At 37.6% G+C, this 26,344-nt stretch overlaps 5 protein-coding genes across 6 annotated transcripts; 2 read left to right on the forward strand and 3 right to left on the reverse strand.

Annotated features, from left to right (window-relative positions):
- Positions 1-626: 626 nt before the first annotated feature.
- Positions 627-10,880, forward strand: nos2a (nitric oxide synthase 2a, inducible). Its single transcript, XM_056745633.1, has 26 exons — positions 627-684; positions 1,264-1,324; positions 1,406-1,510; positions 1,696-1,844; positions 2,068-2,230; positions 2,325-2,416; positions 3,924-4,065; positions 4,233-4,372; positions 4,489-4,663; positions 4,748-4,849; positions 4,998-5,192; positions 5,349-5,431; positions 5,528-5,672; positions 5,854-5,958; positions 6,101-6,150; positions 7,451-7,625; positions 7,753-7,873; positions 7,957-8,035; positions 8,118-8,308; positions 8,427-8,593; positions 8,846-9,056; positions 9,191-9,278; positions 9,471-9,592; positions 9,773-9,921; positions 10,057-10,251; positions 10,346-10,880. The coding sequence occupies exons 2-26, from the start codon at positions 1,265-1,267 to the stop codon at positions 10,382-10,384; spliced, it is 3,243 nt and encodes a 1,080-aa protein (XP_056601611.1). The 5' UTR covers positions 627-684; position 1,264; the 3' UTR covers positions 10,385-10,880.
- A 2-nt stretch (positions 10,881-10,882) lies between these two features.
- smn1 (survival of motor neuron 1, telomeric) lies at positions 10,883-13,577 on the reverse strand. Of its 2 annotated transcripts, XM_056745636.1 has the most exons (9): positions 13,457-13,577; positions 13,146-13,217; positions 12,928-13,047; positions 12,648-12,845; positions 12,366-12,539; positions 11,487-11,561; positions 11,284-11,397; positions 11,131-11,195; positions 10,883-10,960 (listed from the first exon to the last, which is right to left on the reverse strand). In XM_056745636.1, the coding sequence occupies exons 1-8, from the start codon at positions 13,499-13,501 to the stop codon at positions 11,139-11,141; spliced, it is 855 nt and encodes a 284-aa protein (XP_056601614.1). In that variant the 5' UTR covers positions 13,502-13,577; the 3' UTR covers positions 10,883-10,960; positions 11,131-11,138. The 2 variants fall into 2 exon arrangements, with proteins under 2 accessions (XP_056601614.1, XP_056601613.1); XM_056745635.1 differs by having other exon boundaries at positions 10,883-11,195.
- Positions 13,566-14,765, forward strand: hspb11 (heat shock protein, alpha-crystallin-related, b11). Its single transcript, XM_056745637.1, has 5 exons — positions 13,566-13,765; positions 13,882-13,988; positions 14,062-14,130; positions 14,212-14,255; positions 14,338-14,765. Exons 1-5 carry the CDS (start codon positions 13,674-13,676, stop codon positions 14,428-14,430), a joined length of 405 nt encoding a protein of 134 aa, XP_056601615.1. The 5' UTR covers positions 13,566-13,673; the 3' UTR covers positions 14,431-14,765.
- A 40-nt stretch (positions 14,766-14,805) lies between these two features.
- Positions 14,806-18,800, reverse strand: mccc2 (methylcrotonyl-CoA carboxylase subunit 2). The gene is made up of 17 exons (XM_056745634.1): positions 18,447-18,800; positions 18,099-18,165; positions 17,900-17,984; positions 17,728-17,829; positions 17,521-17,648; positions 17,330-17,442; positions 17,029-17,142; positions 16,860-16,924; positions 16,672-16,771; positions 16,466-16,561; positions 16,260-16,332; positions 16,090-16,166; positions 15,945-16,011; positions 15,686-15,842; positions 15,465-15,579; positions 15,266-15,351; positions 14,806-15,179 (listed from the first exon to the last, which is right to left on the reverse strand). Exons 1-17 carry the CDS (start codon positions 18,582-18,584, stop codon positions 15,062-15,064), a joined length of 1,701 nt encoding a protein of 566 aa, XP_056601612.1. The 5' UTR covers positions 18,585-18,800; the 3' UTR covers positions 14,806-15,061.
- A 1,070-nt stretch (positions 18,801-19,870) lies between these two features.
- On the reverse strand, positions 19,871-26,289 carry LOC130420212 (uncharacterized). Its single transcript, XM_056747381.1, has 20 exons — positions 25,909-26,289; positions 25,672-25,819; positions 25,531-25,585; positions 25,261-25,438; positions 24,619-24,802; positions 24,445-24,526; positions 23,981-24,336; positions 23,707-23,907; positions 23,521-23,614; positions 23,150-23,411; positions 22,756-23,080; positions 22,585-22,672; positions 22,180-22,384; positions 21,964-22,099; positions 21,733-21,829; positions 21,407-21,630; positions 21,145-21,244; positions 20,792-21,062; positions 20,476-20,662; positions 19,871-20,338 (listed from the first exon to the last, which is right to left on the reverse strand). Exons 1-20 carry the CDS (start codon positions 25,914-25,916, stop codon positions 20,228-20,230), a joined length of 3,312 nt encoding a protein of 1,103 aa, XP_056603359.1. The 5' UTR covers positions 25,917-26,289; the 3' UTR covers positions 19,871-20,227.
- Between the last annotated feature and the right edge of the window lie 55 nt (positions 26,290-26,344).

Genomic DNA, 26,344 nt, shown 5'->3' on the forward strand with positions numbered 1-26,344 from the left:
TTTTGGAGTTATGAGTCCGTGTTTTTCGCGTGGGTGTGTTTGAACCTGTGTGTGCGTGTCTGTTTTCTGTGTGTGTTCCCCTTTTGTTTTTATTTGTATAACTTCAATGTTTTGCTTAGAGTTGATATTTTTCCGCTACAGCTGCTTTTTAACAATGAAAATTGCAAAAAGCGATATATAAATAAAGTTGAGGGGAGAGAGTTGAGTCAACTCGTCATTTACATATAAATCAAATAAAAAATACAGTAGAGAATATTACTGTGGAAGACATTACAGTAATGATACTGTAAATACTTTTACTGTCACTTATTGGCATCCAGCTGCCATAATTAAGCACATCAACTCATGATCTATTAAATCACATAACAACAATAATAAAAACCACATGTCAGAGTATACTTTCATTTCTGTTTTTGATTCATCTGTTTATTTGCCATCTTACTGATAAAAGCCATAAGGAAATTAGATTACTATGATTTTCTGTGTATTCAAGGAAGTTAAAATTATGTGTGGTATTTTGATTAGTCTTCTGGTTAAATAAAGTATATTTACTGGCAGATCACACCCAAAGATCCACCCATTGCATTGGCATGCTCAAATAGACTATATAAAAGGATGCACAAACTGATTTTAAACAACAAGTGCTGCCGAGTAAACTTACAAAGAACTCTTACACTTAAAAAGGTAATTGCTTTGGTTTGTGTTTCTTCTTTCTATTATCTTGGTATATTTTAAGAAAAATCGAATGCACCTCTCATGTTTCTGTCACTTTGTCTTTATTCTTAACTTTAATTTTTAATATTCAGCTGTTTAAAAAAATTCATTATGTTTGATTTAAACATTTACTATCTATAGCGGTATATGCTTAGGCAAAATGACAAATTTTGTTTCATTCTGTGTACTATACAGTATTTTTATTTCAATATAACAGAAAAGATGCTCTGTATATTTTCAAACCTCAAATACTCCAAAGAAAACAAGTTCACATTTAATTTTAAACAATAAATTGACAAATAATTTCTTCTGAAATAAGTCTTTTCATGCTGCCAGTCCTTCACATTGCTGTTGGAGTTTTGATTTCATTGAAATTCAACAGACACAAATGAAATGGCCACAATACATCTAGAAATGAGGATAAAATGAAATGGTCTCTTATTTAATTTGAAGGTTTTTCGCAGGTTCTTTATGTAACTGAACATTACACGGTAGATGTATTAGACATAGGCTATTAAAAACTTACTTTAGCCTTGATATTTTCTACAGGATGGGGAAGCAAGCCCAAACACAAAGTATTGAACAGGACAAAACAACAGTGCCAACTAAGGTGACGAAAATTGCATATCTTTGTACAAATAAGATTTATCCTGCACTTTCACTTGATTAAAAATGTACTTTTTAACTCTAGAACCGGTCAGTCGGTCGTTCAATTCGATGTCCAGTTGCTGTTCATTTGCGAAACTACAAGGATGGCTCAACCCACCAAGACACACTGCATCAAAAAGCAGTTCAGGTAAATATGAATATCACTAGTTTAAACTCAAAGGTATGCCATTTTTAAACTTTTCCACACTTTTGGTCTAATACAGCAGGTGTGTAAACATCTCATAAAAACAGTGTATTTTTTTCTTGTATAAAAGGACATCATTTTAATACTTATAACAATTATTATATCTAATTAAAATGTCTTCTCTTCAGAACACGCCCTGCGAGTCAAAAACTTGCGAAGGTTCCATAATGAATCCCAAATGTCTGATGCGCGGTTCTTCCAAAAAGGCACCCGGATCTGCTGACATCCTTACACCGGCCGTGGATTTTATTGATCAGTACTACAAATCATTCAAGATGTAAGAGCATTTTTAAATTAAAATGACTGTATAAACGCAGTATACACTATACTTCTATTTTAGGGACTATTTGTAGAGTTTTTATAATGACTATACTGACATCCGAGTCTTAGTTTGCCAACTTATTGCAAAACATAAACAGCAAATACAAACACACAAACGTAGTCTTTCAAACAAACATCAGTTCGGTTCAAAGTGAATAACTGTCTCACCTCTCACCCAGCTATGATCCAGATGCGCATCAGGTTCGGGTTGACCGGGTCACGCTGGAGATCACACTTAACGGGTCATACACACTGACCGCTGATGAACTCGCTTTCGGGGCAAAACAAGCGTGGAGAAACGCGCCAAGGTGCATCGGCAGGATTCAATGGGCCAATTTACAGGTGTGGTTATCTTCATGCAGATTGTTCCCTGTTTTAAAAAAGTCTGGGGTGTTTTCTAAGCGTTTATCGAAACAATGCGATGTTTTTTTTGCAGGTTTTCGATGCGCGTCAGTGCAAGACTTGCGAGGATATGTTCCACGCCATGTGTACTCACCTGAAGTATGCCTCAAATGGAGGAAACCTAAGGTATGTATGTTTAGTCATGTTAAACGTATGTGTAAAAACGTCACCTTTAGTGTTCTTATTATTCAGCTTCTTCTTCTGCCATGCAGTCTATGATGGTAGATGGTAAAGTTGGGAAATTTGGCACACGCGTAATGGACAGTCTAGGCTGTTACCATTGCAAATAGTGAGTCTCTAACCAAACTCCATAGCCCCATCAACAGTCCAAACTTCCACATACATTGTGCCTGTAACATTTGAACAGTACAACAAATAGATTTTTTCCCTCTGAACCCATTGGCTCATGCCGATCCGACTTGAAATGACTTGAAAATGACGTCATTTTCCGTCATCGCTACGTAACTTGCCAAGGTCCGTCAAGGTCAAGTTCTGAGAGGACAATCATAGTGTAATTGTCAAAGATTTCTAGTAGTAAAAAATTAAAATAAAGTTCAAAGAGAATTTGTAAAGTGATAGGCCAGCGCCCCCTAGTGGTCTAGAGATATAATTAAATTGATCAAAATGCCTATAACATATGAAGAAATCAACATGATGGTATTCAATTCACATTAGTATATTTGTTGGATCAAGCTGAGTTGTTTGATATCAGAGTAGTAAAACTCCATCATACCTCCTGTCGGCCATATTTTGGGCAATTGTGGCCTAATGGTTAGAGAGTCGGACTTGTGACCAGAAGGTTGCTGGATCGATCCTCAGGGCCGGCATGTAACTATTGAGGTGCTCTTGAGCAAGGCACCTTATCCCTACTTGCTCCCCGGGTGCTGCAGTGATGCCCACTGCTCTGGGTGTATGTGTTCACTACTCACTGGATGGGTTAAAAGCAGGGGTCACCTTTCGGGTATGGGTCAAATTTGTCAGATTTGAACGAAATGTGGTATGAAGCATCTGCACACGGTACTGACTTAAAGTTATTAAACAATTTCTGATTGATCGAATGGTTCTCGTGTAAGGCATCAACGAATCCTAAGGCGAGCTTGCCAAAGAGTCGTGTGGCTGTATCTTCGTAACACTTTTGTGTATTGACACGAAACTTGGTATGTGTTTTGACTGGCACATCTTGTCTGCCTCGTAAAGATTTGGTGACAAAACCACCTAGTGGTCAAAGTCATAAGTAATTTTCTTGTGTTTTCAAAATCTGATCATCTGACATGTCCAAAATATTTGGTTGGGCTCGACCCAGTTATTGGTGCTTGCAGCTCTATTTTTTATTATTATTATTATATCCTATTATTTATAAAAATAATAAATAATACAAAATATATTGAATATTTATTACATTTATAAATAAAATTACAAATATTCTCATTATAACAAAAATTGTAAGAGTTCTTAAATTACTGAAAAATAAATGAATGCAATAACTCAACTAATAAGTTAACAACCTATAATTAAAAAGATAGATTTACATTTGTTGTATGTGATAACATCTAAATATGTCATTTCGGCTAAATCAGTAACCCTGACTACACTGATTTTAATCATTTCGAAATGTCTCTTTTGTGTTTGGCAGATCTGCCATTACTGTGTTCCCCAAAAGAACAGACAGCGAACATGACTTCCGGGTTTGGAATGGTCAGCTCATAAAGTATGCTGGCTATCAGATGGAGGATGGTTGCGTGATAGGAGATCCATCAAGTGTAGACTTTACACAGGTAAATGTTTAAAATAAAGGATCACTAAAAAGAAGCATTTTAATGTTTGTTAAACAGTTTTTATGATATTTACAAAATTGACTTTCAAATGACATTTGACAACCAAATCTTTAAGAAATAAGCAAGTATGACACATTGGTACTGAACAGTGCTGACTGTTGTTGCAGGTGTGTATTCAACTTGGATGGAAGCCAAAGTATGGGAGTTTTGATGTGCTTCCACTAGTTTTGCAGGCAAATGGAGAAGACCCTGAACTTTTTGACATTCCACAAGATCTGATTCTGGAAGTGTCCATAGAGCATCCACAGTAAGTCATTTGATGAGAAACATTTGCTGTTTTCCCCAAATGCCGCTGTAGTTTAGTTTAATTGTGTGTATGTTGACACTGTTCAGCAGTATTATTATTTTTTGCTTTTGTTATAGGCATGACTGGTTTAAAGACCTCAACCTCAAATGGTATGCAGTGCCTGCAGTGTCAAGCATGTTAATGGAAATCGGTGGTCTAGAATTCCCAGCATGTCCTTTTAATGGCTGGTACATGGGGACAGAGATTGGAGTTAGGGACTTCTGTGACAGCCAGCGCTACAACATTTTGGAGGTAACTCTCTCTTAATCATGAACCTGCACCTCCATGGTAGGGCTTTTTGTCAAAGTAAAGTTAAAAAAATGTTTTTATTTGCAGCGTGTTGGCCAGCTAATGGGCTTAGATACACGCAAGCTGTCTTCACTGTGGAAAGATCAGGCTCTGGTGGCTATCAATGTTGCTGTCATTCATAGCTTCCAGGTAAAGTATCCCTGCATTTTTGTGAATTTTAGAATAACTAAAACGTCAAATATTGACTAGCATATAAATTTATGCTGGTTGTCCTCTTATAAAGTTTATGGTGTATAGAAAACATGTGATAACCGTTTGGATACTTAATCATCTCCAGAAAAATAAGGTAACCATTACCGACCACCATTCGGCATCCGAGTCCTTCATGCAGCACATGGAAACAGAAGTTCAGGTACGTGGAGGCTGTCCAGCTGATTGGGTGTGGCTGGTCCCGCCCATATCTGGCTCCCTCACACCTGTGTTCCACCAGGAGATGCTCAACTACATCCTATCTCCTTTCTTCTTTTATCAGGTATGAAATTACCGGATCACATGAGAATGAAAATACAAATCAATGCATTTAATCAATACACGCATTCTCTAGGAATTGAAACTATGCCACACTTTACTGTCTACACAAAGAGCATCAAGTGATATAGACAATAACTTGTTAACATGGTGTTTTTAGAGTGATCCATGGCTAACACACAAGTGGAAGGATGAGAAAAAACAACTTAGGAGATGTAAGGTCAGCTTCAAAGGACTGATAAGGTACTAACAAACCAACCACCTCCCCAAACAACACCATACTGCACTACTTCATTGCCGAATGTCCCTTTTAATTGAAATTCTTCTCTTTCTGTTTAGAGCTGTGTTTTTTTCTCAAACTCTCATCAGAGCTGTCATGGCTAAGAGGGTGCGGTGCACTGTTCTCTTTGCCACAGAAACAGGAAAATCACTCACCTTTGCCAAAAAACTGAACTCCATGCTCAACCGTGCTTTTGACTCCAGGGTAAGAATATCCACAATTTTGTGATATTAGTACTAAAGCAGTGTCACGCATAAAGTTTAAAACTGCCCTTGATATTCAATGGGGAGAAACATCGCGTTTTATTAAAAAGTTATCTCTGAAGATGAAGAATAAAGTATGAGCAACTCATAAATCTTTGATTGCTTTGTGTTTTCTAACACAGCTGGTTTGTATGGAAGACTATGACTTTAGTGAGATTGAAACAGAGAGCCTTCTGATGGTGGTCACCAGTACTTTCGGCAACGGAGAGAGTCCAGGAAATGGAGTGGTATGTGTATAACCCTATAAATAATACTTAACTTCACCAGTTAGGATATAAAAATGTCCACACTAAATGTTATGTATATGGAAATGTTATGTTTCGTCTCGCTGCCAACAGTTTTCTTACAATAACTTTTTCAATTCCTCAGAGCTTCAAGAAGCAGCTTTTCAGCCTGAAAAACGTGACGCACAACATCAGGTCTGTAGTTTCACACTGTGTAAATGGTAACACTTTACAATAAAGTTATATTTGTTAAGAAAGCGGCTGCTTGTGCATTATCCCGGTTATTACACACCTTCTTGCCACATGAGAAAAATATTTTATTAGTTAATTTTCACAGAATGAAGACCTTCCGCGAGGAAAAGCCACAAACAGGCAGATTGGTTTAATTATTTGTAAAAATAATGTCTTTAATGTCAAATTAGCATGGCTATTATTGACATATTAACTGTTTATTAGTACCTATAAAGCACATATTCTGCATGACCGTACTCTACATCCCTGATCCTACCCAATGCCCAAACCTAAAGACTACCGTACTAACTTAGTTAATAATTAATAAGCAACAAATTAAGACTAAATTCATAGCTAATGGTTTGTTAATAGCGAGAATTGCCTCCTATACTGAAGTTTATTTTTAATGTTAAATTTTCTGGTTACTGTTTGTAGGCTATTTTATTTTTTATTTTTCTATTTAAAATTAATTTATTTTTATTAGATTTTTGTTTGTCCATTATTTTTAGGCCAATATTTTAATATAACTTAAAAAAAAAACTTGCTAACAATGAACAATACTTTACAGAATGTACTCGTTCATGTTAACTTCAGCATTTACACAGGTGCTACAATAACCTTTGACCCAATAGGTTCTTTGTGAAACTAAAACCGTCATCACTGTGATGAACCTTTTGTAGCACCAATACATTTGTAAAAATGTTTTTAAACACAAAGTATCTTACGTTAGCTGATACACAATGAACTAACATAAATAACTGTTTTGGCATTAACAAAGATTGATAAATAGTGAAAAACTAAACTGGTCGTCGTTAGGCTAGTTCATGTTAGCTAATACGTCAACTAATGTTAAAGGGATAGTTCACCCAAGAATGAAAACTCTATCATCGTTTACTCACCCTCACGTTGTTCTAAACCTGTAAAAAGTTTATGTTCCGCTGAACACAAATAGAGATATTTGGAAGAATGCTTGTTACCAAACAGTTCTGTTGCACTATTGACTTCCATGGTAAGAAAACTACTATGGCAGTTAACGGTTAGTTTCTCACATTTCTGAAAATATCTTATTCTGTGTTCATGACATAGAGATACGTTTACCGGTTTAGAACAACTTGAGGGTGAGCGAATTACCAATTTTTCATTTTTGGGAACTATCCTTTTAACAAATACAACCTTAGTGTAAAGTGAAAATGTTAACTGCCATGAATGACCTGTAGATATGTTGCTGTATAGACAAAACACTGACAGCGTCTTTTCACCACAGGTACAGTGTGTTTGGTCTTGGTTCACGAGTGTACCCGCAGTTCTGTGCCTTTGCCCATGCTGTGGATGACAAGCTTTCGGAGTTGGGGGCCAAGCGTCTGACTGCCACAGGGGAGGGAGATGAACTCAACGGGCAGGATGAGGCTTTCTCAGCTTGGGCTTGCACTGCTTTTAAGGTGGGTGAGGGTTTGGGTATCATGATACAATGAACTGAATGAAAAATTCAGCAATGAGCATCGAACTAAAGACATTCTGTCTGAAAAATGCATCATGTTCTGAGAACAATTCTGTGTTTGTTTGAAGGATGCATGTGAGGAGTTTAACATTAAAATGCAGCTGAAAGGGGTTGAGCAACATTCAGACAGCTGGGACCCAAAGAGATACAGAGTACAGCAGGACAGCGGCACACTGGACTATATTACAGGTACTCGTCTACCAAAAATCTAACCAATACACTATTCATATTCATATGAATATTTGCACTCATGAATGTTTCTTTTTCCCCAGCACTCTCAGCCCTTCATTCTAAATCTGTGTTTCCTTTGACTCTGAAGAGAAGACAGAAACTGCAGAGCTCCAAGTCAAGGTTTGATTCTACTCCTTCATCAGGAACATACATTTTTGTCATTGATGTTTTACCTTTTAACAATTGATTATTCTTTTTTCAGTCGTTCTACTATTTTAGTTGAGCTAAAGATGGATGGGAACACAGAGGCTTTAAACTTTGTTCCAGGAGACCATGTTGGAGTTTTTCCAGAGAATTCTTCAGAGCTGGTTGATGGTATTCTGAAGCATCTCCCAGATGCCCCTCCTGTTAACCAGAGTCTTCACCTGGAGATCCTCTCTGATTCTACTCATGGTAACCATCCCTTATGGCAATTACATTATCATAATCTACTAAGATGCAGTACGGAAGTACAGTTCTGTGTGACGCTCCAAGCTTTTACCTGATGGATCTTTTCTTTGGTTTATTTTAGAGGAAGTGAGTTTTAAGATGGATGAACGTATCCCTCCATGCACTTTGGCACAGGCTCTTACACACTTCCTGGATATTACTACTCCACCTTCACAAAGTCTACTGCGCAAACTCTCTACAGTTGCAGGTCAAGAAGAGGATCACAGACGACTTGTTGTACTTGCATCAGTAAGTGAAATATATTCTCCCTTTCGGTCTGTAAGTAGACATAAACTTTTTATGACCTAAAGTATATATATATATATATAAAGTATAATGATAGAGCTGTTTTTTTAACTATTTAGTTGATGAGATTTTTGTAATATAAAATGTCCAATATAATGTCCAAGTTTAACTAATTATATTGTAGAATGTGTTGGTCTAACCCTTTATATGACGTTAAATGTGCCATTCACTTATAGTATTATAACGTCTTCCTAGGATTTCCAGGAATATTCAACATGGAAAGATTTCCACAGGCCTACCTTCCTGGAGGTGCTTGAACAATTTCCCTCTCTAAAAGTATCTGCAGCGTTTCTTCTGAGCCAGCTTTCTCTGCTCAAACCCCGACTGTACTCTGTCAGCTCCTCATTGGATCATCATCCCAATGAGTTACACCTCACAGCGTCTGTGGTGGAGTACCACACCCAGGGTATGATGCTTCAGCATGATATACATCAATCAACATCAAAGTATTGCTTTATAATTGAATGCTGTTTTGTATCAGATGTAAAGATTTTATTGTGCAAGTTGTTTTTTTAATGTGTATTTTTGCTCTTATTCTAGGGGGACATGGTCCACTGCATTTTGGCACTTGTACCTCATGGCTGAACACCATTAAGAAAGGACACACAGTGCCCTGCTTTATTCACCGGTACTGAAAGTGACTCCTTTGCGTATTTAAATAAATCTATAAATATTTATGAAGGCAAAGTACTATTTTATGCACATCAATAAATAAAATATAACAAAGCTAATAGAATTTGCATGTGGGATTTTGCCTGATACATCTACAGAAAATGTCTCGATTCTACTTTCTGATTTTATTTTCTATTTATTGCTTCAGCTCTGGTGGGTTCCATCTTCCGACAGACCCCAGCACTCCCATTATTCTGATAGGGGCTGGGAGTGGTATCGCTCCTTTCCGCAGCTTCTGGCAACAGCAGTGTCATGATACAAAAAAGACAGGTAATCTATATTAACTTTACTCTTGTTTAATGACCTCAAAAGCATCACAAAGAAAAATAAGTTTTGATTACTCTTAAAGATTAAGTGTGAAGTTTCTGTGCCACTTCATTAAACAGTATTGGATTTTTCCAGTAACTGCTCATGTTTAATCACTTTATTTGATTTTAACTTATTTTTTAGGACTGAAATCGAGTCCTATGACATTGGTATTTGGATGCCGGGATTCAGAAACAGACCATCTTTATAAAGTTGAAACACTGAGGCTGAGACTTGATGGGATTCTCGGCAACATCAATACAGCTTACTCACGCCAACCTGGTAAACAAAAGGTATGTTTCTTTCTTATTATATTTAAACCTATACCAAACTTATATTTAATCCTATACCAATCCTAGGCCTATATATATTTCCTGTGCATCATAATTAAGGAATTGAATTGTCTTTTTTCTACTCCTTAACAACAGATGTACGTGCAGGATATCCTGAGAGAACAGCTAAGTGAAAAGGTCATAGAGGATCTACACACAAACGCAGGTCATATGTACATCTGTGGCGGTATGAACATGGCCCGTGATGTTGCCTGCACTTTGCAGGACATTCTGACAAGCAAGACTGGAATGACCACCACAGAAGCTGGAGAATATTTGGAGAAATTAAAGGTGAGCTTTTAAAATAGAGAAACTAAGTAAATGGTTCATTATCCTTGTACACGTCATGTCACTTGTGTACTAATCATAATGTTTTTGGTGGCAGGTTGAAAAGAGATACCATGAAGACATTTTTGGAGCCTAATGGACATTTCTTCGTCCTTATTTTATTTTGAACTAACTGTAAAATACGATTGCCACAGATTAAAGTACTAAGAAATACTTGGTCAAAGTTATATCACATTAGAAAATCATATATTTATTTATCAGTATTTTTTATGTTGTTTGTTTCCTTCTCTGCATCAATATGAACACTGTGGTGATTATACAGGTAAAGCAAAAGCTCTGTGTTTTAGGACACTCTGTACAAAGAGAAAAACTGATGGCTTATATTCAATACATTCATCACAGCGCAATATTTATGCGAAACTGTCCTGAGTAATGTTATGAAAATCTTTGATTTGATTTTTATAATCATTTGCTTTAGATTAAGATTTAATTTGTCTTCAATTCTGCTATGCCGATTCTTTCACTTTCTAATGTTTTCTATTTACTTTTTATTACTTCACGCCATGCGTGACATACCTTCATGTTTATAAGTAATGTGGATAGATGTACTACTAAATAAAAGGAAAAGAACATCTTGACTTTAATTCATTTATTTACAAAGAATACAAAAAAATAAGCTGTCTGGATCAAGTGTGCAACACCTTCATGTTCCCTGCGAGTGCAAAAATAAGAAATCAAAAACAGCAAACTCGACATTCAAATGGAAGTGATTACATGGTTAACTAATCAACCTAACAATACAAACGTGGCTTTGTTGATCTGGAAATAGCTTTTCTTTAATTTTAACAATTGTCTGTGATAACATGGAACTGAAAAACAAACCAGAGTCTTTATTTATGATGGGACTTCTTGGATCCTGCAGCCTCTCTACGGCCTTGTTTCAACCCCTGTGTTATACAAAAACAATAGCAAAATATTAATAAAAAGTGATGCTTGTACGTACAGTGAGGTTGTGAAACGCAAGAATAACTGTACCAAGTAGTATCCTGTGTGATAGCCACTCATGTACCAGGAAATAAGCATACTGCCCAAAGCCTCATCATCCTCCAGGGTGTCTGAACTCATTGGAGGTGGTGGAGGTGGGATCATCTAAGTAAAAATACATTTTATTTTCTATTACAAAATATGCAGGTTTGTTTGATTTCTTTTTTAAGTTTAAAAAGTAAACCAATTCTTACTGGGAGACCAGGTGGAAACAAGGGAGGCCATCCAGGATGGAAAGAATCTGGACTTTTTGATCGTCTACCATCCGCCTAGGGAGAACATGGACTTATACATTTATGTCTTACATAAGATTTGAAAACTTGAAATTATTTAACAACTATGACATTCTGAATCATTTCACACTTTTTCCACACAAGTCTTCTTAGTTAATCCAACCACAGATATGATCAGGCATCAAATATATTACACGGAAATATAATTAGGTACACCCACCCACAACTTCCTACGCAAGGTCTAATTCATTGGTACCCAATCTTAAACATCTAATTTTATGGATATAAAAGTGCTACAAATGTTCCGGTGACCTCAACCCATGGATTGCTGTCATTGGCTGTGGCTCCTCGTGTCACCTGACATCACATGATGTCGAGTCAGACTACAGCTCCAGATATTTATCATGTTAGATATTTGACTGGCGTCTGCGTCAGGGAGCCTATGAGTCGTTTACTAGCTCACACATCATGATTTGCGAGTGCTGATCGCACGCTGTTTTGCCCCCGATCACAGCACAACCTGTCGGAGAGCTCAACGACTTGCAAATCGGGATTAAATCATGTAGTGTGAATTTGGCATTACAGTTTTTATATGACCCAACTGCTTTTGCTTATTTAAACTGTGCAATTGACTACACAAAGTAAATTGTATGTAACTTGATTAAGTAGATGAGCTTTATTAATAGGAACTGTTTCAAAAAGGATGAAATGTTTGCTTTCCCGATTATGTCAAAACAACAGAATTCCATGTTCTCTTTGTCAAGTAACTGTTTGCACGTTGACTCTGAGATTCGCTAAAATATTACTTCAAGAGTATTACTCAAAGCCATATTGGTTCACCTTGTGATGGTGGGGTCCTGGTGGGGGGCCTGGAGGAAAACCAGGAAGGAAAGCCGGAGGCCAAGACTGAGGCCCCATGGGAGACTTTCCTTTAGATTTGTGTTTCTGATGACCCGACCGTTGTGGGGTAAATGATCTTTCACTCTCCTCAGTTGAGGACTCGATGTCTTTGGCCTACAATCGGAAAATGGCATTATTGAATGAACACCACAAACGCTTAAATCGTAAAAAAAATTGCTATCTAATTGATAATTATAAACTCTGTACATCAAGGTTACGCACATCTGATGATTTTAATGCGTCGTCATCTAAATCTGAAGCTTCTATCAGAAGGTCACTGATCTTCTGTTCCTCCTCATTACCATACTCGGTATAAATAACAACACAGGTGCCATTCTCCTGGTCTACAGAGGAAATCGTAGCAGCATACAAGTTGCCATCCTCAGACCAGTATGCAAAACAGGTGTCCCCAACTTCCCACTGTATGACAAAATGTACACATTTCACTAAATGTATGTTGACCTGTGATTGAAATGCAATGACTGACACAGTTTGTAACTACCTCTTTGTCGGGCTCTGCGTTACATCTCTTTCTGCTTTTGCTCTTTTTGTTGTTTTTCCGCTTTTTTGCATGGTTATCTTTCTTCTTTGGAGTCACAGTGTTCTCTCCTTTCAGTGCGCTCTGGTGAGAAAAGAGAGAACAAGGAACAACTTCACGGTTGCTGAAGAAACAAAGGCATACCGTTCCCAGTCACGTGTCTTTGGAGTCATTCTAATTACCTTGAAAGAAGCGACCGCTTTATCATAAGCTTTAATCAATGCCGTGTCATCCCAAATATCAGAATCATCACTCTGGATAGAGAAAAAAATGTCATAAGCAACATATCTTCTCCAATTACAGCTGGTTGTAAAAACAAATCCACACAACTTGAGGTAAATTGGAAACAACGTTAACGTTACTGGATAAACAAACCGTAGAAACAAAAGCAACACTTAGCAACTTAGCAAACAGAATGAGCTAAAAATAAAAACAGCGCTAGCGAAACCCCAAACCTAACCTTGTGGATATATTAATTTGTCCTGATACTCACGTGACCCGTTCCGCGACAAAATATGACATCTTGTCCATTTGCCATGAGAAATCCGCCTATAAAGCCAGAAAACAAATACTCGTGAGGTACAACGTGCGCAACTAATGTACGCCGGACGCTGATGACGCACGTATCCCGCGACAAACCTGTTGCTTAGCAACTCGGAACACCTCGGCGTAAAAGCGGTCGTCTGCACATTTTGGTTTTAAAATTCACAATGCTTGATGCGGCATTACGTTCATATGATGCTCAAGTTGTCTTGGCTACATCGAGTGATGAGAATTATCCTGCGGAGAATATAATTGACGGGTCTGTATGTTGCTGAAAAGATGTATGAAGAGCTAGAAAGCTAATTCAGCTAATGTTAGTAAAGCTGAATTGGCTAAATCACATCGTATTTACTGACAGTTGTATAACTTTTATAGGAAAACGGAGACGTTCTGGATTTCAACTGGCTTGTTTCCTCAAGAGTTCATCATTCGCTTCTCGGATAACATGAAAATACTCACTATTTCCATTCACAGCTACAACAGTAAGCACAGACATCTTTATGGAATGTCGTGTCTTCATTTTGTTGTGATACAGCATTGATATTTTCTTTTCAGTTAAAAGGTTGAGAATAGAAATGAGCACATCAGAGGATGCTGATAAATTTGAAACACTTGCAGAGACAGGTGAGTCCAGAAGGGTTTGTGGTATTTTTAAATGTTCTTGTATCTTTGGAGTCTGATGTACATGAATGCTCTGTATTTCAGAGTTTGAACACATTGAGAGCGGTCTACAAACTAATGATATTTCTGTAAGTTCAATTTTAACAAGATTTTAACAGTTTCAGGTTAAAACTCTTCAAGGATCTTGACAAATGTTTCTCTTTCCTACAGGTTAAAGTACCAAATGCAACACACTTGCGGTTTATTATATTATCAGGATATGACCATTTTGTCTCCGTACATAAAGTTAGTATACAATCATGAGATCGCCTTCGGTGTTATTAATTTACTAGTATATGGAGTAACTTATGTCATTGGCTTTACAGTCAAGTGAATCACAAGAGTTACTGATATCATCAAAGTTTATGAATGTCTATTTTTCTAAACCAGTCAACCTTTCCATAATTCACTTAATGTGCAAGTCTCCTCTTTGCTTTTGTAAACAAATGATTTAATGCTAAAAGTTAAGTTTGTTTCTATATTCTGTTTGGTTCAACATTTGTTTATCTTCCTTAGATATTTAAACAGTATGTTGGCAATAGCATTTATGATTTCACATTATAACATTTTAAATAAATTATGAACGTAGTTTAACCACATTTGTAGAAGATGGGAAATTTGACAACTGTGGCGAGTTGGTTGTCTTATTTAAACTTTTTTTATTGGTGTTCTTTTTATTGTTGATAAAGACTGTAAACTACAAACACTTTATGTATAACTACACACTTTCACAACGCAGAACACTTCAAATCTGCACATTTTTACAGCATGAAACACAACTCTGTTTTACTGGTTTTTACAAGTTTTACTGTATTGTCACACATTAAAAAACATTCTATAAAGTTAGTATGTATTGCCCACAAGACAAAAGGAATTCTACACATTTAATTCACATTTACATTCTGAAGACACCAAAGCGGGTTTTCTGTGTAGGGGCGTTAAGAGCAGAACTCAGACTCAAGCCCAGGACAAGGCGAGTGTCGGCAGGGTCAATGATCCCATCGTCCCACAATCTTGGTAGAAAACAGAAAGTAAGACATGACAAAGAAAGTAGTACGAAAATCTTTTTGAGGCAGGAAGAACACACGGTACTAGTTACCTGGCACTGGAGTAATATGGACTTCCTTCTTCCTCAAAGCGTTTAATTATGGGCTCTTTCATTGCAGCCTCCTGCTCTGCAGTAAACTAAAAATAATAACCAACAATAAATATTCAATAAAATTCCTTTTTAAATTCTGAAAAATGTTAATTGACAGCAAATCTCAACTTTACTTCACATTAAGTTTTTAATTACTTACCTCCTTTCCTTCTCTTGCTTTTTGATCCTTGGTTATGGTGGCAAGCACAGTGGCTGCCTGCTCTCCTCCCATCACAGAGATTCGTGAGTTAGGCCACATGTACAGGAATCTAGGGCTGTGAAACATACAATACTTTATTGGGTAGCTTATGCGCAGTTAAACTCAATCGCTATATTAGTGAGATTAAGTCTTTGTGCAACGAAGTGTATAATAAAATCTACCTATATGCTCTGCCACACATGCCGTAGTTCCCTGCACCATATGATCCTCCAATGATTACAGTAATCTTAGGCACATTGGCACAGGCCACAGCGGTCACCATTTTAGCTCCATCTTTAGCAATACCTCCAGCCTCATACTCCCTGCCAACCATGAAGCCTAATAATAAGAGATGGACAGGGTACATCTTGAAATGAATACAGAGGGTATGAAACGCATGCTTTTGTGTAGAGCTATATCACATAAAGGCTACATGCTGACCTGTAATGTTTTGCAGGAAAAGGAGTGGAATGTTTCTCTGACAGCAAAGCTCAATGAAATGAGTTCCCTGAAAAAATATTTTATTTATAGGACAGAATCTTTACTTTTAGTGAATCATAACTGCATCAGAATACTAGATCCTCACCTTCTTTGCTGATTCTGAGAACAGAACACCGTTATTGCCAATAATTCCAACAGGGTACCCAAATATGCGAGCAAAACCTAGAAACCAAATAAACAAATGCAGGAAATGGTGAGATTCAAGATTTGAATGAAATTGCATTTAAAAAAAACCTTGTAATTGACAGAATTTACCTGTGACAAGCGTGTCTCCATATAATGCCTTGAACTCATCAAATGTACTGCCATCAACAATACGTGCGATAACCTGAAATGAAGAGTCCATCAGGTTTCTTCAGAACTACATTGGACTAAAATAAGACTGCTGTAAATACAGTTTATGTCCACTGAAACAATTTAAAAGGAGGACTATATTCAGGTGATCAAAATCAGAACAATACCTCTCGAATGTCAAAGTTGCGTTTAAGGTTGTCGCCCACAATACCATACAGTTCATCAGCAGGATACAGTGGTGCCACTGGAGCTTCTACAGTAACCTAAGAAGCAGACAGCAAATAAAATAATTTGAAGAATCTGAAAATCTAACAAGCGAGTCAGTTCAAGACATGCAAAATTATGTGAGAGAAGAGAGCGGTTGTTTCCTCACATCAAGCGTTTTCTTGTAGTTCAGACTTCGAACCGCTTTCCGTGCTAGATGAAGGGCATGGTTGTCATCCAAGGCATAATGATCAGTTACCCCTGATTTTCTGAGAAGAGACGAATTGTGAAAATGTTAAAAAAACTAACAAACTGGAGCTTATGTGACAACAGTTAGTTAGCTTACGTTTCTCTAACCTGCAGTGAAGGTCTGCACCACCTAGGTCTTCAGCAGACACCTCTTCACCTGTAGCAGCTTTCACCTATTAAACACATAGAAGATTTCAACAACTACCAGAGAGGGAACAGCTAAGGAAAACAAAAACATTTAAATACCAGCAAATGTCCATAAGACATTTATACATACGAGTGGTGGTCCACCGAGAAAAATGGTCCCTTGTTTGCGTACTATGATGCTTTCGTCAGCCATCGCGGGGACATATGCTCCACCTGCGGTACAGGAGCCCATTACAACAGCAATCTGAAATAAAACAAAAATATGATATACCACAGTTTGAGATGTAAGAAATATTATTACTTGTTACAATCATGTCAGTTACCAAATAACAAAGCCATTTGTAAACGAGTTAACTATTTTGTCAAATAGATAGAAATTTCAACTTTCTCCACACACATACAAACACAGATCGCTTCTATTGCATAAAGACCTGTGCAATCCCCTCAGAGGAAAGACGGGCCTGGTTGAAGAAGATGCGCCCAAAGTGATCTCTGTCTGGAAACACATCTGCCTGTCTGGGTAAATTGGCTCCTCCAGAATCCACTACAGAAAATCATTATTGGAGATTTGTCATTTGGCATATCAGGAGAGAAAACAACTGACCAACAAATGAGAACTCACCAAGGTATATGCATGGCAAATGGTTTTGCTTCGCAATCTCTTGGGCACGAAGATGCTTCTTTACGGTAATTGGATAATAGGTACCACCTTTCACAGTAGCATCATTAGCAACTATAACACATTCTACCCTGTAAAGGCACATAGACACGCTATAACAAACCATACATCACTGCATAAATTGGGAAAAGTGAGAACCTGTACGCTCACCCTGACACTCGACCGATTCCAGTGATGATGCCTCCTGCAGGGACCTCCTCTTTACCATACAAATGATACCCAGCAAACTGGGAGAACTCAAGAAAGGGAGATCTGTATTCAAGAAACAAGTGTGACCACACATAAGTTTTACAAGTGCATTTGTAAGATGTGCTGCACTTACCCAGGATCCAACAGTCTGTCGATGCGTTCTCGAGGCAGGAGCTTCCCTCTGGATGTGTGAAGGGTTCTCGCTTTCTCTCCGCCGCCTTTAAAAGAGCCAATAATAGTGTGTTAACATTAGTTCAAGATGTGAATCTTAGCGTACTGTCGTTCCATAAGAGCTTTACGTTTTATATTTTTGTGCTTGAAAACTTCCTCACCGAGTTTGATCTTCTTCGCTCTGTCCTTCAACTCTTCAACCAGAGCTTGCATTCGTTCGTAATTCTCCTAGGATGTGAAAGTTGGACGTTTTGAACATACCACACCGTGACGTTAATGTAATGCATGTAAATGTATGTAAAAAACATCAATATCAATGCATTGGAACAGTTTTAAATCTAAACTACATATCTGCTGCCTCTTCAAACACGTATAGGAGGCATAACAAAGTGAATGTTTGTAATGCATATACAATGTAACTTATACAGTTTACAAGTAAACGTTACATCCTCACTGCTGGGTTACTGTATGAACTTTAGCTCAAGGCTTTATTCACGGCCTAACGTTACCTGAAAGACCGGAGAGTGAACGTCCGCCTGAGAGCCCACCGTTGCCACTTTGTCTGCATGATATAATCTGGAAACGGCGGCATTCACACCTCTGTTCCGAATGAGCGAGACCACCGGTCTAACATATTGGAGAATCATGATTCATCATCTAACGTTAACAGTCACAGGACGAATTCGACACGCAACGTCCCTGCCCTGACCTCAGTGCCGCTCGGTACGGACAACAAAGAGTTAACGCACGTAGCGCTGTCGTCAGCCAATGATATTGGGTAGAAACGGAACATCCCCCTTTCTCTTTGACAGTAAGGCTGTGTTCGCATTCATGCATCAGAGTTGTGCGAGAGTTATTTGAGAGCCATCCGTTTTGTATGCGAATCGGCGCATTCAGAATGACTCTCGCGTTACTTTGACGTCACAAGCCGATCGGTTTGCGCAGGCCGCACGAAGACTAACGCATCGTTTAGTTCAAGGCAAGCCGTTTTAACATTTATCGTTATGGCACTTCGAAAGCAAGAGGCAGCATTAGTTGTAATTCTACGGACCTTGTTAGGGACAGAGAGGGAATTCAACCAGTGCTCGAACTGAAGGGGGGCTGGGGGTCCAGGGCCTCCCCATAAGGCATTATGGATCCCCAATAAGAAGAATAAAATAGACTTTGGGGGGTCCCTCGGATATTTGTATTTGAGTAAAAATTATAATGACAAATGTGATTTAATTCATGCAATGGATATGGTTAATGTTGTGAATTAATTATTTACAATAATTTATGTTAAGTTTGTTTATGGGCTAGTTGTCATGTCCCTTTTCTATTTGAAATGAACCACCCCACGTCTAAAGACCGCTAAGAGCAGGACAGTGAAAGAAGCCTGTTTTTAATACATAGTATATAGTTATGCATATTATTATCAAATACATTGTGTATTTTGTATAGATTGTATATTGCGAGACTAACCCCCACCAATATATATGAGGGGGACTTGGTTCCCCCATAAGAATTGGTTCAATTCGAGCACTGAATTCAACATTTTAAATACTTTTGAGTGACAAACTTTTGTAGCACCTCAGGGTAGAATTGCTGTTCTCAAACTCGAAAGACCATTAATAGACCACTATAGCTTCATAACATACTGCCATCTTTTAAAGACTGATGGGTGTAATAACCATTTAAGGTGGTTTATCCAATAACTAAATTGTGAGATGAATACTTAACATCGGTTTCATTGATCCCAAATATGATAATGGTCCGTAACCCTAGTATAAAGTTCAAGTTTTTGTCACTCAGCCAATGCAGTACCCACAGCATTGTCATTTTCCTTTATCCCAATTACAGGCAACATAAAACAAGCAGTTTCACAGATTTTTTTTTAAAGCCAACAAAACAAGGATTTACTGTCAGATTGGAAAACATTAATGAAACATACAGCAACCTTAAAAACAGATATATTTGAACAAGATGTATGTATTTGACAAAACAAGATATCAAACTCAAACTGCTGTCAGCAAAAAAAATAAAGTGTTTGTTAATCATAAGCAATGTTTATCATTAAATAAATACAAATAAATAAGGCAGCGATTGGTGAACTTGTGGAAGGGTTGTACATCACAAAATAAATACACTGAAGGGCCTTATGACACAGATTTTTGACTGTAGTTTTTCCTTTTGTCAACAAAATGTAACAACTATTTAAAATAAATAACAATTCACCAAAGCAGTGGTGTTCACTTTAATGCAACTTGGATAGCAGCAGTAGGGACTTCACCATCAGGTCAGCAAATCAGAATCAATTCGGATCCTCAACTTCTGTAAAGATGTTATCAAGGAAGAATTGGGAAACTGAAGCAGGTTCGTCACCAGCATTCAAACCAGAGTTGTGAGGTCTGCCCTGAGGTGACTGCACAACAGATATTTTCATTAATAAAAACAACTTATGGAACAAGTGAATTCATCAGTTCAAATTCTTAAACTTTATCTTGATATTGGATAAGATGTACACATTACAATCATTTGATTATAGATCTCAGAATGTACCTGATAATCATCCGGTGGTCTGTAGGCCATCGAAGACGCTCTTGGTGGGGATGAGGAAGATGTGGAAGTGTCTGCATCAGTATCCATTATATTTATACGATTGAGGAGAACCTTTGGCCAGCCATCTGATGGCATGGTTTCCTCCTGAGCAGCATGTGATTCTAAACCAATTTTTCTGCTATCATTTCTAAAAACACAGATCAATGCTATTCAGTGAATAGTAGCCTACTCAATATTATAATTTCAGGGTTATAAAACAAATATAGACATACAAAGATACAATATGTCTTTATCGGTATATGGAAAGCATTCTTACCCTTTAGAAAGAAGTTTCACATTGACAGGTGTGCTGTGATGTTTTGGTTGCAAGTTGTGCTGGCAAATTTCCTCTAAAGATAGCCTCTCAAGAGGGATCTTACATTCCCGAATGATTTCCTCTGCTTGTAGCCTTGTTGGAGTTTGAATGCACTCTTTAATTGACGTCTTGGCTCGCTGAGGTGATGTTGGGACAGCTTGGGTCGAATTGAGCGAACAAGGTTTATTTTTTGGAGATCTTCCGGGTGACCGTAGTGTCATTTGTAAAGTACCTTTTAAGAGGCATCAGGTAAAATTCAATAGCACAAAGTTTTGTGGGGGCAGACAAATAATGCATTACGTTTATAAACTTACTTCGCCTTTCAGGTGAAGTTATCGATTGTGATCGTGGCGGTTTTTCTTTCGTTTTCATAACAGTTTTTTGCGTGCCAGAGATGCTGTCTACTTGAAGTTCCTATGAAACAGATATTTGCATTGTAATCTGAACCATGATTATAAATGTCATTTCATGAAAAAAAAATTATAACCTTAATAAATAAAATTTTACTGCTAATAATAAAAGTTGGACAATTAGGTCTATATTATGTCTTAATGTATATTCAATAGGAAAACATACTTTGTTTGCATTGTCAGATGTTCTGCCATACTCTGGTAGACTTTTAGCATTTTCCACATCTTTCTGGTCTGTGTTGTTCTCTTCCTCAGAGACGGGCACAAACGCATCTGACAGCAACATGTGGGACACTCCTTCACACCAGTTCTCGATTTCATTCGAGTCAATGGGAAGTATATTACTTCTGAGAGACCATTGCTCCTCAGCTTGATGCTCGTGGGATTCAGCTGTTTGTGCAACAGTGCAAGTATTAATATCCATTTTAGGGATGAAAATATTTGAATAAAAATCCTCCATTTTATATTATTTAATAAAAAAAAAAATCGAACCTCTTCTACAGGAAGCCATATAATGCTCTGAAGATTGACTTTCAGTTAAATCTTTTCTTTCTGTATTTGTAGGTTTTTCATCACCTAACTCCTCAACCTGTGACAGTTAGATTCTCAATCAATCAATATCTTAATAGTTCTGGTGAAATGATCAAGATTAGAAATACTCAATCATAAATGAAATGACATTAAAATACACGAATACAAACTTGATGGTTCTTGAAAACTAACAATTAATGCCTCCTTGTGAAGACTGCTCTCTGTAGTCTTGTCCGATACAGGAACAAATATATCAGAAAACACTATATGAGAAACACCCTCGCATGCCTCCTCCATGTCAGTTGAGTCAGTGGACGGTGATTTAGCACTACAAGGAAATTACAAAACCATAAGAAATGTACATCTTTATCCTAAGATAAAAATAATGATCAGTGAAATTGTTCATACCATGATTTAATCTTGACACCACATTGTGTTTGTTGCCTTTCACTTTCAAAAGGAGATGAGCCCTCAATCTCTTCTGAATTTGACTCTTTCTTACTCTTCAGAGCACATGAATGAGGCTCTGCTGAAGATGTTGGTGAATTCTCTACACTTGGTGTGGACTCTCTAATTCTCCTTTTAGGGAAAATCATCTTTACATTTAACACACCTTAAAGAGGGAGAAAACAACCAACTAAGAAATACTGCTCACTTTAGGAATATTGATCCAAAAGCGAATTACAGTGGATTCAATGAATCCATATTTTGCGTGTTCACTGGGAATCGAACCCGCAACCTTTATTTCAATCGAGCTATCCATCATATTGTAACTAATGCAATGGTTTCAGACGTTGAATAGCATTTCACTACCTTTATTTGAAGGCATTCTCCTTTTGGGTGATAAAGATGGCTCCATGTTTGTCGATTTTGATACGGCACATAATGAACTCTCTTTCATCTGAAATAAACATTACAGGGCAAAATTTGTTACTACACATATAGCACTGAGGCAAAATACGAGGCATTTACTAATTTACCAACCTGGGAACTTTCTGCTTGATGCCTTATAGTCATCTGTTCTTTGCCTAAACCATCTTGCACTTCCTCAGAGACCAGCATGAATATATCATCCAACACCATGTGTGAAACAGCCTCATGCTCCCCTACCTCCTGATCTGCGTCCGTAGTGAGATTCTGTTCTTTCTCTAAAGCACAGGGATCTTCACACAACTGACGAATATGTAGGGGAGACATTTCACTGTCCATATGAACATCATCTTTATTTTCTTGAGAAACTGCCACAAACATATCAGAGAGCACCACGTGCGACACATCCTCAGTCTTCTCCACAGATTGCGTTTCAGCACTTTGAAAATAAAACAAGCTATAATTCTTGCTCTTTTGATTCACAAACATTGAGATGGATGTGTCTTACCATGTTGAGGCGAGTTGTGCAAGCTGTTGCTCTTGCTTCAGGACTTCTTCAGTCAAGTTTAGTGGTGTGCCTAAATCTTCCTTTGAATGATCAGAGAAATCTTCTTGTTCAGCTTTTTCTTTCCCTTTATCAGACTCTTTCTTGATCTGAGGTTCTGCGGTAATCTGTGTTATGGCTGGTTGATGAGACCTAACGTCTAGATACTCCTGTCTTGAAGTTTCATCTTTGCTACAAGTTGTTTCAGGCCTCACTTGCAACATGCCTTTAAAAAATATTTAATAACGTATATAAATAAAACCTAAAATTTTCTAATTCATATTACAGAGGGAAAAGTCAACTAAAGAGAATTTGTAATTTACAAATCCACTTACTTTCAGATTGTTCTGTCCCGTCTTGAGATGTTGATGTTAAATTTAATGCTTCTTCAAAAGTATCCAGCTCTTCAGAAATGTCTGAAAATGTTTCCTTTTGCAAGCAGTAATATAATCAACAAATGCGCGCTGCTGAACTGAACGATGTGGAAATTCTGTTTAAAATACAAATGGGTAACACCTTACTTGGTCATTGACTGTTGGGAAACGTCTTTCACTTTCAGAGTCCCCCACAAGTCCATTCTTATCTTCCATTTCTCCAGAGGCAACAACTAGGGCATCAACAAACACCACATGTGAAACACCCTCACAACAGTCTTCTAGTTCTTCCTTTGAGTGCTCAATGGCAGTGCTGTGTAGATCAGGAACATCTTCAAAATTTCTCACCTGTAGAGAAATGCATAAGTGACTATAAACATTTTGCATCGCCTGCTACCTCACGGACTAGCCCTCAACTTACTGAGAGGTCAACAGCAGTATCTTTGTCCATCTGGAGATCAGTTTTGACAGGACTTCCCCATGACATTGGAACCTCATCTTGTATATCTTCGGAGACTGGCACGCTGGCAGTCAATAGACCATCATGATGGGGTTGTCTCCCGCTTTCTTCAGTGTTTGAAAGGACGTTAGGAACAAATGAACCAACCGTCTCTTGTACAGAAGTTTTCTGGTTGGACTCTTTCTCAGTGTGTTGTGCTATATCACAAGATGTTGGTAAATTAATGTTGGCTGTATGTTTCTGGCTGGATGCACACTCTGTTTTTGAGGGCCCAGCTTTCGCACATGGCCTTAGGTTTGGCTTCACTTTTATCTTGCCTTGATGGAGAGATCAGAAAGAAATGCATCCATATTTACATGAACGACAGTTAATAATATAAATCTGCATAGGAAAGATATTATAAATTTAAACAAAAGTTCCCCTACTTCTTCTTTGAGAAGCACCCTTTCTTTCTGTAGGTTCTAACAGCTTCTCTCCTAACTTCAACACACCGGTAACATCTGTTGGCTTTAGGCAAAAGTTATAATATTTTAAATTGAATGCTACAAAAGATAAACTCAACTACCTGTACAATTCCAAAAAAGAAAACTAGTTCATACCACAGAATCATTATATGAGAGCACTTCATGGCTTCCTTCCTCATCAAAGCTGCACTTCTCTGAGGTTATCTGTTGTTTAGTGGCATATTTCACTGCATCCTCCAAAACAGACGAATCATCCTCCACCTTCCAAGGCACACTTTTACATGGCTTCTCAGTCTCTTGTGAATTCATGTGCAATTGACTGCAACAAACAATTGAGAAAAAAATTTAATGAACGTATCCAATGAATATTCAAGTATACCTTTCTTGTCTAGATAGACTAAATCTGTTAAAAGAACAGTTCACCAACAAAGGAAAATTCTGTCTTCATTTACTCGGCCTCAACAGTTCTTGGCCACCATTGACTACCACTGTAGGAAAAATGCTTTATAAAATTCTTTGTTCTGTTGAAGACAAAAGAAGATATTTTGAAGAAAGTAGGAAGTTCTGGGGCACTTTTGACTGGCATTATACATTTTCTTCTAATGTAGTCATTGGTGGCCAAGATTTGTTTGGTTACAAGCATTCTTTTAAATATCTTTCTCTGTGTTTATCGGAAAACAGGAATTCATACAGATTTTGGAACAACTCAAGGGTGAGTAAAGGATGACAGAATTTAGATTTTTGGGTGAACTGTCCCTTTAATGAATGAAAATGTACCTTGAATCTTCTAATGTGGAGGGAAGAGACTGCAAATAACTTGACAACAGATGAGGCGTGTGAACTTCTGCTGGCTGTAGTTCATAAGGGAGAATCTCCTGATGACTACAGGAAGCTTCTTGAGACAGCTGAGAGGTGGGAATCTCATACAGAGTTAAAATAAAGGTGGGCTCCTCCCCTAAAAAAAATCATGTTTGGAAAGAAAATATATTAAGTTTGTCCTTGCAATTGCATTACTATTTGTAATACTTTAACTTTATGTGACTGCACCTGTCTCTACTCCAGCTGAATCCAGGATATCAGATTTTGCATTTCCACTAAAATCCTGCCGTAAAATATGAATCGGATTGAATAAGCTGTATTTAATTCACATAAAATAGAGACGTTAGATGTTTTCAGAGGATTTCTGACCTCTTCAGCTTTTGAAAGGTTTTCTGCGTTGTCTTCCTTAACTGAATCCGAGATTGAATGCTGAAACTTTCCCATGGAGTTTACATTCTCCTCACTGAAGCTGACTGATCTCTGGACGTCTTCAATTGTGGTCTTACAAAACAGCATCCTGAAGAAGCATTTAAATGAATAGGTTCTACTTTCTAGTCAACATTTTATTAGTATCTCCATCAGTAAATCATCTTAAACTGTACATACGTGTTCATATCACAAGTGTTGCTTGGATATTTAGTTGTAGCTTCAGAAAAAGATGCACCAAGAGCCTCTGTTGAAACCTGACTGCATGTATCAGGTTGTGCTATTAATACATCAGTCAGAATCGGGTCTATGTGAAACAATAAAATGAGCAGACTGGTTATGGATTTTACTACAAATGAACAAGAGTCTCAAGTCATTTTTAAAATTTGCCACAAAAACGCATAAAAAGTCTAAAGAAACTTTACACAGACCACTTGTTTCTTTGTTATCAGTGAAAGTGTCCTTCAGTGGAACTGTTGGACCTATAGTTTGTTTTGGGCCAAGTAACTGGACAGGAGACAGGGGATCCAGAGCTTGTTTACAATTCGCCTCATTTGACACAAGCTTATCATCTGTAGTGATGTTCTTCTTCATGCTCAGATCCAGCTCACAATGC

Source organism: Triplophysa dalaica, chromosome 4 (assembly GCF_015846415.1).
Source record: "Triplophysa dalaica isolate WHDGS20190420 chromosome 4, ASM1584641v1, whole genome shotgun sequence".
NCBI lineage: Eukaryota > Metazoa > Chordata > Actinopteri > Cypriniformes > Nemacheilidae > Triplophysa > Triplophysa dalaica.